Source organism: Gymnoscopelus microlampas (assembly GCF_963454915.1).
Source record: "Gymnoscopelus microlampas genome assembly, chromosome: 9".
Classification (NCBI taxonomy): Eukaryota; Metazoa; Chordata; class Actinopteri; order Myctophiformes; family Myctophidae; genus Gymnoscopelus; species Gymnoscopelus microlampas.
The window spans coordinates 10728442-10741447 of record NC_139946.1 but is presented as its reverse complement, the minus strand read 5'-3'; the positions used below and the strand labels follow the sequence as shown (position 1 = coordinate 10741447).

At 41.1% G+C, this 13006-nt stretch overlaps 1 protein-coding gene across 2 annotated transcripts in view; it reads right to left on the bottom strand.

Annotated features, from left to right (window-relative positions):
- The window catches only part of yjefn3 (YjeF N-terminal domain containing 3), a 75596-nt gene that overhangs the window by 58711 nt on the left and 3879 nt on the right, over positions 1–13006 (bottom strand). Inside the window, exon 2 of one of the 2 annotated variants that reach the window (XM_084066302.1) lies at positions 8228–8309. In XM_084066302.1, the coding sequence (XP_083922428.1) occupies positions 8228–8286 (59 nt within the window). In that variant the 5' untranslated portion in view covers positions 8287–8309. Of the gene's footprint in view, positions 1–8227; positions 8693–13006 lie in introns of those variants that run through there. The other variant, XM_084066301.1, reaches the window with a different exon arrangement.

Genomic DNA, 13006 nt, shown 5'->3' with positions numbered 1-13006 from the left:
AAATATATATTTACATAGCAACATGCTACAGTATGTTTATCATTTACCTGGTATCCTATATAGTTTCATATTATTTTGACAGTATATTGTTTAGATGATGCTAGATTCCTGGCTTACCTGCAATCCTAGTTTACTGAGGCACTACTGTCTCTGCATTTTATGTATGTGATTACCTTGCTTATTGTAAGTCGCTCTGGATAAGAGCGTCTGGTAAATGCCTAAATTGTAAATGCAGTGATAATGTCTGGCACATGGTCCAATGAGAATGGCGGGTAGTGCAAATTGTGATCCTTGTTGACACCAAAATTGCATTGCGATTCTTATTTGTAATGGACACAGGCCCTACTGTGCCTCTCCTCCTACACACGGCAAGTCTTGCAAATACCAAACACATGCAGGCAGGGAAGAACACACCACATTGTCCGTCCACTGCACACCCTCACCCGCAAAAATAGGTCCCTCAGTCTTGCTTTTTGTTTGTTTGTTTGTTTGTTAAAGGAACCTTCAAAGGACGTAAGAGTCCAGAGAGGATCCTTCCATTATAGATGTATTCCTCTTTCCTTCTCTATACTAAACAGAATGGAGAATGAAGAGAGCCCGGTGAGTTGAAGAGGGAGTGGGTTGTAAAGGAAGTGGTGTGCTAACAATGGAACAGAGAATGGTGAAGATGAATAGAGAGGAGAGAGTAGGTACAGTATATTCTCTGAAGTTCATCTCAATCACATTCATTTTCTGAGGATGTGAAGTGCAGTGTACACAAAAGCTAGCCTGGTTCCATACCATAGACCCCGCCCACTCTCTGAGTGGACTGCCTCTTGGTCTGGTGTTGTAATTGTGAACCTAGGATTTCTCCGGTACAAAATGTACCGGAGAAATGAGAGTCGGAGGTGGGGGTGGGGATCCCTTAGGATTGGTTTAGGGAAATACTTGTCCCCTCCCCCTTGTAATCGCCTACACTGGAGCCAATGTCAGACTGAAGCTCCACACAGCTTCAGTCTGATAATCAGGCTACACAAAAGCTGCTGGTTTATTCACTAAATAACTTAATAATAAATACAAAATAAAAAATACATAAAAACAGCAACAGCCAGGGTTCAACAGTCTTCAGTTCACACACACACACACACACACACACACACACACACACACACACACACACACAGAAACATGCATGCACGCACGCACACACACACATGCTCGTCTTCATCATTATCCAGGTCTCTGTGAAGCACACACAAATAACTTAATAATAAATACAAAATAAAAAATACATAAAAAACAGCAACAGCCAGGGTTCAACACTCTTCATTTCACACACACACACACACACACACACACACACACACACACACACACACAGCTGTGGTGGTTTGTTTGGGGGCGGGGGGAGTGCAACATCAACACAAAGCCATCCAACTGAATAAAATGGTGAGGAAGGCTAGCTAGTAGTAGTTGGAGTTAAAATGGACAGCCTAGAGGTGGTTACAGAGGGAAGGATGAGGAGGAAGCTAGACACTATCCTGATGAACTCCTCTTCTCCCCTCTATGACGTGCAAGTAGGGATGAGGCTAATACCCCACGGCACACCACAAAGCAACTTGGTCAGTCCTTTGTGTCAGTAGCCATCAGGCTCCACAACCCAAGCTTGACCCGGATACAGCATGTTCCTTTCTTTGGATTACTGACTCTGGGATCCTTGCAGACTACTGGGATGTACAGAACAGTACAGAACCACCACCACAGAAGTGAAATGAATCAGCAATTACATCAGCAAAGCGGGAGATTTTGTCATCATTCTCTCAGACGCACAAACACAACACACAGGGTTAATACTAATGAATTAATCAATCAACCAAAATATCAAATTACATTTTTGTAATCATATTCTTTTTTCTTTTATTTTCTTTTTTTTTTGTATTATGTCAAATATATGTATATGTGCTATTTATAAATGAAAGGTTATTCTTGACTACTGGGTAAACACGTTGTTTTGTTTGTTAATCATCTTGATTCAGAGTTATGGGAAAGCAAAACTAGTCTTGAGAAGCTCTTCTAAAATGTACCACGCCTAGTATAAATATTGCAAATCTACAACATCACGACTGGGAATATAATGAGGATATAACTCTCTATACAATGGTCTCTAATCCTTTCTCAAATTGGCCTCAAGAAACAAAGCACGGACAAGCTCCTTGTGGAAGGCTAATTTAATCATGAGTCAGCAGAGCTGTGTCAGAGTGAGAATAAAAACAAGAGCTATCAAAGACTACCATGCAATAAAGAGTAAAGCTCGCAGCTCAGCAGAAAGACAGCCAAAAAAACTAGGGCCACTGCCTTGGATAACTACATGTACAGTACGTGTGTGTGTGTGTGTGTGTGTGTGTGTGTGTGTGTGTGTGTGTGTGTGTGTGTGTGTGTGTGTGTGTGTGTGTGTGTGTGTGTGTGTGTGTGTGTGTGTGTGTGTGTGTGTGTGTGTGTGTGTGTTCCATCGGCTCTCTTATTGGAACCCACCCATACACACGTAATGTGCCTGCATGTGTGCTTTTACGCATGGGCGTGTTATCACTGTTTGTCTGTATCCTCCTCATCACATCCATGTAAAGCGGCATAAAATAATATAAAAGATGTCGAGCTGAGAGCCCATAATTCAATTGAGCCCACCTCACTTCAGACTCTTTGCCCCTCTGTCACCCACACACACACACACCCACTCCAAACATGGCAAATTAAGAGCTCTCATGGCTAATCGGACTTTGATAGCGGAGTAACTGTGAGGATCGAACCATTGCCTGGGAACAAATCTTCTCTGTGTTCGTGTTCACTCTCCGCCCTTCTCCTTTTCTGCTTTCATCATTATAGATGGCCTATATACAAGTGTCTCTGCTGTCACACGGCTAAATGGAGGTGCCAGAGTGGGAAGGGTGGCAGGGATCTGGGTTGAAGGAGGCAAGCCAGAGGAATAGCAATAAGCCAAGGGTATTACAGCCAGGGAAGGACAAGAAGTTAGGGCAGCCGTGGGGACAGACTGCCAAAAGAATGGATGATGAACAGACAGACAATGGATGATGAACAGACAGACCGACAAACAGAGAGTCAGATGGTCAGACAGAGAGGCAAGCAGAAACATTTATGAGACAGACAATAGACAAAGACAACAGACAAAAACAACAGACGGAAAGAGCCAATGGTAGGCAGAAAGGAGTTGTGTATGAAGGGGTGATGGTGGGTGGAGAACAGAAACTGTGCCAGAGACGACGGAGGGAGTGAGGGGAAAAGCCAGGAAATGAGATAAAGACATGAGAATGGCATGTCGCTTAGGTTAATTCAATTTAACATGCTAGATATAATCAATCCCTGGAAAAATACCATTCTCTTATATAAAGCCTTGTTTCTTTTTTGTATAGGGTATGTTGTGGCTCCGCCTGATGTCCTATAATGGTATCCTTTTATTTTGTTTGTTCATAAAGTATATGCTTTTGTAAGTTAATGTGTGATTTTAACCCATGTCTAGACACCAAATGTCCATCTTGGGACAGTAAAGAGTTGCATTTCCAATGTTCTGCAGGAATGGTTAGTCGGGGGTAAGAAACCGATACAAGACAAAAATACGTTATTGTGAGATAGGAAAAGTCCAAACAGATGAAACGCAGTAACGCTCACCTGTAGTGATGCAGTGCCAGCCAACAAAGAAGTATAACAATATATAAAAGTAGCCACAACCTCATAGCTCCAATGCAATCATTTATTAGGACATTAATGAAAGAAGAGGGAAAAAAGGGAAGAAATACGTTTCAGCAGCTACTGTAAGTTGCCTTCATCTCACATCTACATTGTGAGTTGGGACAAATCTCTGGTCAAACTGTATTAACAGCTGGTTGACTAAAGAGCACTGACCTTTAGCTCAGAAGTACTGCTGACATTTATGGCTATCTACTTTCCGTTCACAAATTCAGACACTACAGCTAGTGTGGCTGAACAATGACTGCACTTAAAATACTAGAGGCTATCTGCATTGTATGCTCCATAATGCCACACAGAGTTCAGCATTGGGGTTTGGAAAGTACCCCATAATGCTAACTGCTAATAATAATTTCAAATTTTCCTCTTTTTTCATTTGTAGCCCCACTAGGGAGCATGGGGCTCTAAGGATGACAATGTCACCTTAAATACAGCTAGGCATAAAAAGGCAAAGAAAAAATAATAGAAGAAAAGAAGTCAAAGTGCAATTATAGTTGTTCTTGCTCAACTACTCAGACAAGTCGTATACTATCAGCAATAAGTGTAAATAAATATATTCGTCAGAATTATTGCAGAACATTTACATTGACTCAGCCACCACTTACCAAGATGTCATTACTTGTTTTGTGTTCAACACTAACATGTTCCCAGAACATTATTTGGAGTCCCAGACCCCAAGGTTTTTACAAACCCACTCTGAAGAGAGCTTGTGGATGACTAGAATATTACTTGAATGTTCTAGTGTCCCCTGGGCACTTTACACTGACCCTGAATGTATTGATGGCCCAAAGTCCTTTACTATGCATGTTTCTTTATTTCCTTTCTTCCTACATTCAATTCACAACCCTAGATTTCACCATTTTGTACTCACAACTTTAATCTCACCATTTTGCATAGCAATATATTGTCAAAAGGTTTTTTTTATTTTTATAAAAGCAAATGGAGAACATTCAGGCCGAATTTAAAAGTTGTCAGAGTTGGCGCAAGTTTGTTCCAATTGTGTCATATAATAACTAAATGCTGCACCATGTTTTGCTTTAACTCTGGGAACAGTATGTAGGCCGGGTCTGTGTGATTTAATGTGTTTTAAATCAATTCAATTCAGCCCCACATCTAGCATGTTTTATTACACTGCTCTGGGTAAGAGCCCCAGAATGAGATGAGAGAAAAGAGATAGAGACAGTGAGAGATCAAATCTGATCCATTTGTGGTTTCTCCATGGCACAGGAAGAAATACTCTGACCTACAGTACCTGTTACTGCAGCTAGAGAACTCAATTCTTTCAACACTTTCTTTTTTGTCTCCGCCAGGCCAAAGGCATGGCCGAAACTATGTTTTCGCCCCTGTCTGTCTGTCCGTCGGCCTTTCATAGCGCCAACAGGAGGCCGATATTTGCAACCATTTTTTTTTATCACTCCTACAGATTCTGTCCAAATATCACGGAAATCGGTACACTTTATCTGTATAGTTATTTGATCAAGACGGATCTGTATGTTTTTTCATATTCCATCCTATTTATACATCAAGAAGGTCTACAAGCTCACAATGCGTCAGATACGCCATTTTCAATATATTTGAAATACGGCTTAAGTGGTTAATTCATAATGTACCTTATTAGGTACAATATTTGTCTTTGAAATGTAGGTGAGCGAAAGTCTTAAGTATCTAAAAATACTAACTCAAAGAATTTACTTAAGTACAGTACTCCAGTAAATGTACTTTGTTACTGTCCACCACTGGAAATGGCATCTACTTAAAATCACCAAAACAAGGACATTTCCCTACAAACATACAGTACATTGTATTGTGGCCAAAGTTACCAATGGAGGGTGGCGGGTCAGAACACGAGCGGGGTGGATACAGTATATCGTAAACAAGACTCAAACCCGTAATGTCAAACGTACAGTACAGTTGGTCCAACCTTCCATTTATACTGTCCAATCGATCCAATGTACTTATCATTTATTCACAAGCTCTTGTTAATGCTTTTCATTGGTTCAATATTTATAAAAACCAACAGACAGACCATTTTCACTGCAACATTTTTGAAGAAACATTTTCTTCAAGCAATGTTTGAAGAAAGAAGAAAACAGCAAGTATAGCCGATCTACAAGCTCACAACACATCCCGATGCAACGCATCGTGATGTGTTGGGAAATATGGAGATACAAGGTTTCCAACTTTCCACCCCACAGCAAGGTTTCCACCCCTGGCCACAGCAACGATGTGTCCGTGCATGCTAATGGAGAGCAAGAGCTGTGCTATATTTGGAGTGAAATACATGATGTGATCTGTGAACCTATTGTTGTCATAAGTACACAGACTGCGTGTGAGCATGCAACTTCAGCCAGCCATGGGGGATGTCCCATTTATGGAGGATGAATTACAATAACTTATAACATTCTGTTTCCTTAAGCCATATGCATTACCCAGAGGTTCTGTATAATCCAATCAAGTCATTATGGAAATTTTCAATGTGGATGACTTAGGTGATTTAATCTCATGTTTATTATCACAATTTCATTGTACATAAATAAGTGTGCTTTATATGATCCGTTACTATTACTGAGCAAGATTAGATATGATCTCATCTAATCTTTCCAGGTTCACATATTGCCAAGCCTTGTTGCCAAGCCTTGCTTACAGTAAACCAGCCGGATGGAAAGATGAAAGTTGACTGACATTTAACAGAGATGAGCATGTACTATTATGTTACAGTAACCGTGGAAAATGTATATGTACTGTAACTGTATATATATTTAAATATATGCTGTATTTTACAAATATTTGCATTTTTAATGTCAAATGTATACACATTTTCCACATTTAACCTGAAAGTGTGTACTGCAAAGGCAATGAAATAAAGGGGCTTAGGGAATTGTTTACCTATTGAAAGATCCAAACAAATAATACAAAGTTATGGTGTGGTCCAACACTATCTATAAATTCACAGAATCTCTGTCTGTCTGTATATTCTGTGGTATGTCTGTCTGCCTGACTCTCCCGGACATACCCTGGGTACCATCCTAACAAATGACTTAAAAGTTGGTGAGTATGGAAGCATGTACAATGGAACTCCATTCACGTATGCTCATGTATGTCAGCAACATGACGTCAGCAGTTTCTGACGACATAAGGGATCCCCCCATCTCCATATTTAGTCGATCGGTCGTATGGTAGTGCATGGGTATCGCACTGGGTACTCAGAGAACGGGTACAACAGGTTCTCAACAAGGACAACTGCATTGCATAAACAGGTGGGGCATGCATTCCCAACTTTCCAGAGTAGGCTGATGCCCGTGGGTACTGCACTGGGTACTCTAACAACGGGCACAGAGAGTACTTTGATAACGGGTACAATGGGTGTTGTATAACCGTGTGGGACATACATTCCCAACTTGCATCATTCCCCACTTACATCATTCTGGACTTGTGTGGTCCCCGAGTAGTTTCACCGGTCTGGAAATTAAAATGCAAGATACAGAGGACCACAATCCTGCCAGCATCCGTACATTATGCCTGGATGATGATGAGTGAGTTCAGCTCGCACTATGTGCATGGTGTGTACTCTGTGTGCATTGGTGTTTGTACCTGTGTCCAAGAGAGAGAAGTGCACCTTTTCGTATAGTACGCAATCTACGCATACTGTACATGCCAAACACCCAGTGAAATTATCTCTCTCTCTCTCTCTGTCTGTCTCTCTCCCTCTCTCTCTCTCTCTCTGGCACGGTGAAATCCGGAGATTCATTCATTTATTATTGATCTTGCCGTCTGTCTCTCTGAAAATAACATCTAATGCTGTAGGTCTCCTAAGACAGGTTCCCGGCGGAACAAACCTCTGATGAAGCCTCCAATATACAGTGCAACACTCACACACAATGTCTGCAGCAGCCGTCAACCTGGGTCCTGATAACATCAAATTACACTTCAAATAACATAGACGAATCATATATGTAATTAAAATCTCTCTTCGCAGAGAAAAGACCACAGAAAGACACTGAAAGCATGGATAAGAATCCCAACAATTACTTAGGGTCAATTATGCCCATATCATCTCCATCACCATAATAACAGAAAGCACCATCATCATCGCCACTCACATGGTGTCTGGCGTTTTATTATAACCACCTGATTTTAAACCACTTTCTGCCCCCTCTTTCATAACTCTTTTTCTGTGTCTCTCTCTGGCTCTCGCTCCCTCGCTCTCTCTCTACACAAATACTCAGATGCAATCAGATACATGGAGAGTGGAGCGGATAATGCACATTGAGTTGCATCCTACAGGTCACAGAACAGAACAGAACAGAACAGAACAGAACAGAACAGAACAGAACAGAACAGAACAGAACAGAACAGCACAGAGAAGACCAACTCAAAGCAGGGCAGAGGATAACAGAACAACCTGATTGAATATAGACCAACAAGAGGTCTGAGTGCAACAGCACAGTACAACACATCAGAATTCAACAGTTTCAAACTGTGAGTTTACCTGAGGTAACGCAGCGGTTCAGCAGTCTCTGCTTCTGCTTCAGTGGAGCTGTGGTTCATCTTGGTCGTCTGTTTTCAGGGCACTGGATTCAGCAAACGGGAGAAGGATGAGCTGTACTGTCTCTCTGCAAAAACACTCGTTTCCTCTCTGACTGAAGGCACACTGTCTCTGTCTGCTCTAGAATGTACTGTGAATAATAATGACCTTTCTCTCTCTCTCTCTCGCTCTCTCTCTCTCTCTCTCTCTCTCTATTGATGCAAACCCTAGGTGGTGGCTATTGACTGTTTCCCACTCAGAGTTTTTCCTCAATATTTCCCTTTCTCTATCTCTCTCTCCCCGTGGCTCTGGCTCATTCCCTGATAAAACCGTCTGGCTCTGTGTATCAGCAGCCCTCGCCAGGAAAACCAGCCAATTAAGGAGCAGGGAGCCATGGTGCTAGCCAGCTGATTGGCTCAGCCATGATCACAACAACTCAGTCAGCAGGGGTGCGCCCCACTCCTCAAACACTCACACAGACCCAGACATACAGTGCGTGCGTGCGTACACACACACACACACACACACACACACACACACACACACACACACACACACACACACACACACACACACACACACACACACACACACACACACACACACACACACACACACACACACACACACACACACACACACACACACACACACACACACACACACACACCCTTGTTGCTTCAACAAATCACAGAGTAGAAAGACCAAACAGCAACACCTTTGATCGTCAGGAGAGGTAAATGACAGATATTAACACTACAAACAAATCTTGGGCACAAAATACGTGCCCAAGATTTGTTTTTTTATGAAATTATTAAGGATATGCACGGTGCTGTAACATAAATGGGATTGGAATTATTGGAATTTAGTAAGAATAATTAGGATCTATATAATGTACTGTACATTGGGAACAGCTGAGGAAAAGATGAAAGGAAAGAAGGCTCCTGCATAATCATGAATGCACAATGAGTCATAAATCCACATCCACACACACTTACGCACACACACACACACACACACACACACTTACGCACACACACACACACACACACGCGCGCGCGCGCGCGCGCACACGCATGCACACACAAAATGATATCACAGGCACAGCTAGATGCTGCCAAGGAATTCTTAAATGAGTCGTGCTGACAAACAATAGCTCACATTCTTCTATAAAGGTCAGTTTCTTATTCAGGTTTTCCCCCTCTACTCTCTCAATCCATATTCCAGGATACTCAGCAGTGTATTCAAGTATGAGTAGCCAGAATCAAAGGTTCCATCATGACAACTCATTACAATTCTCTGTTTTGTATTTATGGCAGCAGGGTAATGGCTTAATGCACACCACGGCATCGCTGATAATATTAACATATTTTGCATTATTTCTAACCATTGCTGGGCTGTGTGAACCAACATGTTTGGTAGCTGAATTCCTATATTATGGACAGACAATCAGACGTATTGCACATAAAGACAAAGCATACAGTTAAGTACTGTTGGTCCAATATGCCACCTAGAGGTCGTACAGAATCATTGCCACTGACAGCTAGTGAATGTAAAACTGGTCCTACACAAGAGAAATTGAAAGATTCTGAATGGAAACCATTTACTATTAAGAGATACAAACAAAGGCTCAGTTTGATGTAAGTTGATTTAAAATAGTAAAGTTAACATCAAAATAACATTCAACTTAACTAGTAAGACAGTTACCTTTATTACTTAAAAAACTAAGAGTGCATTTACAAATCATTAGCTAATTAAGCGTTAATTAGGAAGATAAGTAGGCCTGAACAATGGCACCCACAAACCAGAAATAACGTTGAATTACAAATCTGACATATTTAGCAAGCACTTAAAGGACGACTTCACCGATTTTCAACCTGTCTTCATATAATTGGTCCTCACTAATACTCATGATAAAATGGTACCATTTTTTCTACTTGGTCTGTGTCTTATAGGAGGGCTGTGGACAATCCAGAAACCCGTCTACCAGTGACATCATCGTTAGGCATGATTTTTTTGTTTTGTTTTTATTAACACGAGAACAATGGCTTCTTTTATTGCATTGCAACTTTCCAGGAATAGAAAGCCTGCAGTTTCTATTAGCGTGGATTCCCCATTGATGATGTCACTGGTAGACGGGACTCTGAACTGTCCACAGCCCTCCTCTGAGACACAGACCGAGTAGAAAAAAAGTGTACCATTTTATCATGAGTATTAGTGAGGACCAATTATATGAAGATACGCTGAAAATCGGTGAAGTCGTCCTTTAACATTTTACCACGTGGCCCCTAGGGGCTGAGCCATCTCAGACAGACTCAGCTGTGAGCATGTCTGTCTAGTCGGGGCTAATTTCTGGACCGATTAGTGCCACATTTCCTTGTGCATGCTGCCACTGCCAGTAGGCAAAGGAAGGAACTTCTTTTAAATGTTTTTGTTTTTATGTATACACAGTATATATTTAACTTTTTTTTTACTTAAATCTTATGCATGGCAATCAATTGCAGTCATACCGGGCTCCAAATATGGAGACGACTGACATCATAGATCACTGAGGTTATGGACTGGTCACATGAAGTCATTCCATTATTAAAGTCTTGTTTATAGACGTTTTGCAGACTCATGAGAGAGCTCTTTGTGTGTGTACTGTACAGTGTCTGTGACTCTGTGTTTATATTCGGGAGTGTCACAGCCGGTTTGACCGCAGGATCTTCTCCAATTCTAAGGAACTTTCCCTGAAATGTATAATTTTCTTTCTTTTCAACAGCAGGAATCAAACTCACTTTTGGTTTAAGGGGCATAGTTTCTGCATGGGGCATAACAAGTCTGCTCTCGAGGTAGGAATAACCCCCCTTTAGACAATGTTTCCAGAACTAGGACTTATTTGACAAGAAACCTTAACACATGCACGTACCATGTTTAGATGGACAAACAGAAGATTAAAAGGGACATTTTAAAATGTGTCTTAAAATGTACCAAAACAATAACCTATGACCACCAATGTATGACCAGTAAGGAGGAATCAGAGAAAATGTGTGTTCCTACAGTAGGCCATTGATTTAGTCCTGTTAAGCCACGATAAGCTGTTTCTTTACAACACGTTTCTATGGAGAGGAAACACTCCAGGTTTCTATCGAGAGGAAACCATAGAAACCTGTGGTTTGCCTTTGGATTAGGCCCATTAGGGTTTTTGTGGCAGTAGATAGTTGACCAGTAAGGTGTGAGAGAAAATGTTTTATAATTTCCCACCCGGAAAACAGCAGCTGCAAATCATGCAACTTAATTGCGTTTTATCCCTTTGACAGATACAAATATGTTCATGTACAGTACAGTATATGCATTTTTCCAATCGCTACTTTGCATTGGAGGACACGAGATAGAAATGAGGAATTGTGTCAAAAGATATCTGAATCCTGGGTAGTGCAGGGGAACATTTCTTGCCCTTCACCACGGATACTAGGGATCTTAATCCTCTGTGGTGCATCCGGCTTGGCCGGGCGCTTCATTGAACACAATTGAGCATGTCTGTGGGTGGAAAGCCAGCAGGGGAGAGTGATTTCTGTTGCTGCACTAGCACCTACCTACAGTGTGGTCAGGGTAACTGTTCAGCAGAGAGAAGAACTAGGTTGTGTTTCTCAGCATGCATAAAGCCCTACTGGCGAAACTCCTCACTGTCAGGTGAAAACCGCACACATTCATGTGTATCAGAGGATTGCAGTTTGTTCATAAGGAAAAATAAACCTTTTATAAACCTTGATAAACCTTTTTTCAAAGTATTGTGGTGTGGTTAAATTAATCTGCTCAGAAGGTACAGTACAATATGTCCATTTATGCAACAAGCCATGCCTACTAATACTTTTGGCCAATCAACATGATTCATTGGACCACAACCAAACTTTCCACCAAAGTGGAACAAATCTGTTCATAACGGCTTGAGATATCCTGCAAACAGACAGATGGACCAACAGATTGGAGCAAAAACATGACATCCTTGGCAGAGGCAATAAATGTTTGAAGTGTACTTCTATTATTCAATATTGTACATCTCCTGGAGGGGACAAATGTGAATATAAATTGTGTGTAATATACAAATTACATTTCATTTAAGTTTAGGACACTAATAAAAAACAAGCAATCATTCACACTGCAGGCAAGCACTGAATGTGCTGTATTACATTTCGCTAAGTAGGATATGTATAAATTATGGAAGCGCATAATGGATAACCTAGCAATGGAGATTATTCAAATATCACAGTCACGCAACAGTAAATAAACACTTTTTTAAAAAAATCTCAAGCCTGACTATTGCAAATTTATGAGTTACTTAAACCTTTCTTCACAGCTCTTGAACTGCAGTCGAAAGGCAACACAAACAAAATACAGGAATAAAGAAATTCAAGAACCCTGCAGTCCCTAGGTAAAAGTTCCTTGAGTTCCTTGAAGTTTTTAGTTGAAAAGGCACTTGCAGTGAGATTGTTACCTGGTAAATGCCCAGAGAACTCAGTGGTTTTGGAGAAAGCTATGGCTTTTTGCTGGCAAACTCATTTGTGTGTCGTGTGAAAAAGGAATAGGTCATTAATTTTTGGCTGAACCATCCCTTTAACTTGGCAGGACCCACTCTTTCTCTTGACATTGAGCAACACCCAATATCTTGTATTCCTAAAACTCATGAATTATTTCCACTTCTGTGGCAGGCGCGCCTGCCAGGTTTTGTAAAAATCACAGTGATGGGGGACTGGTTATGTA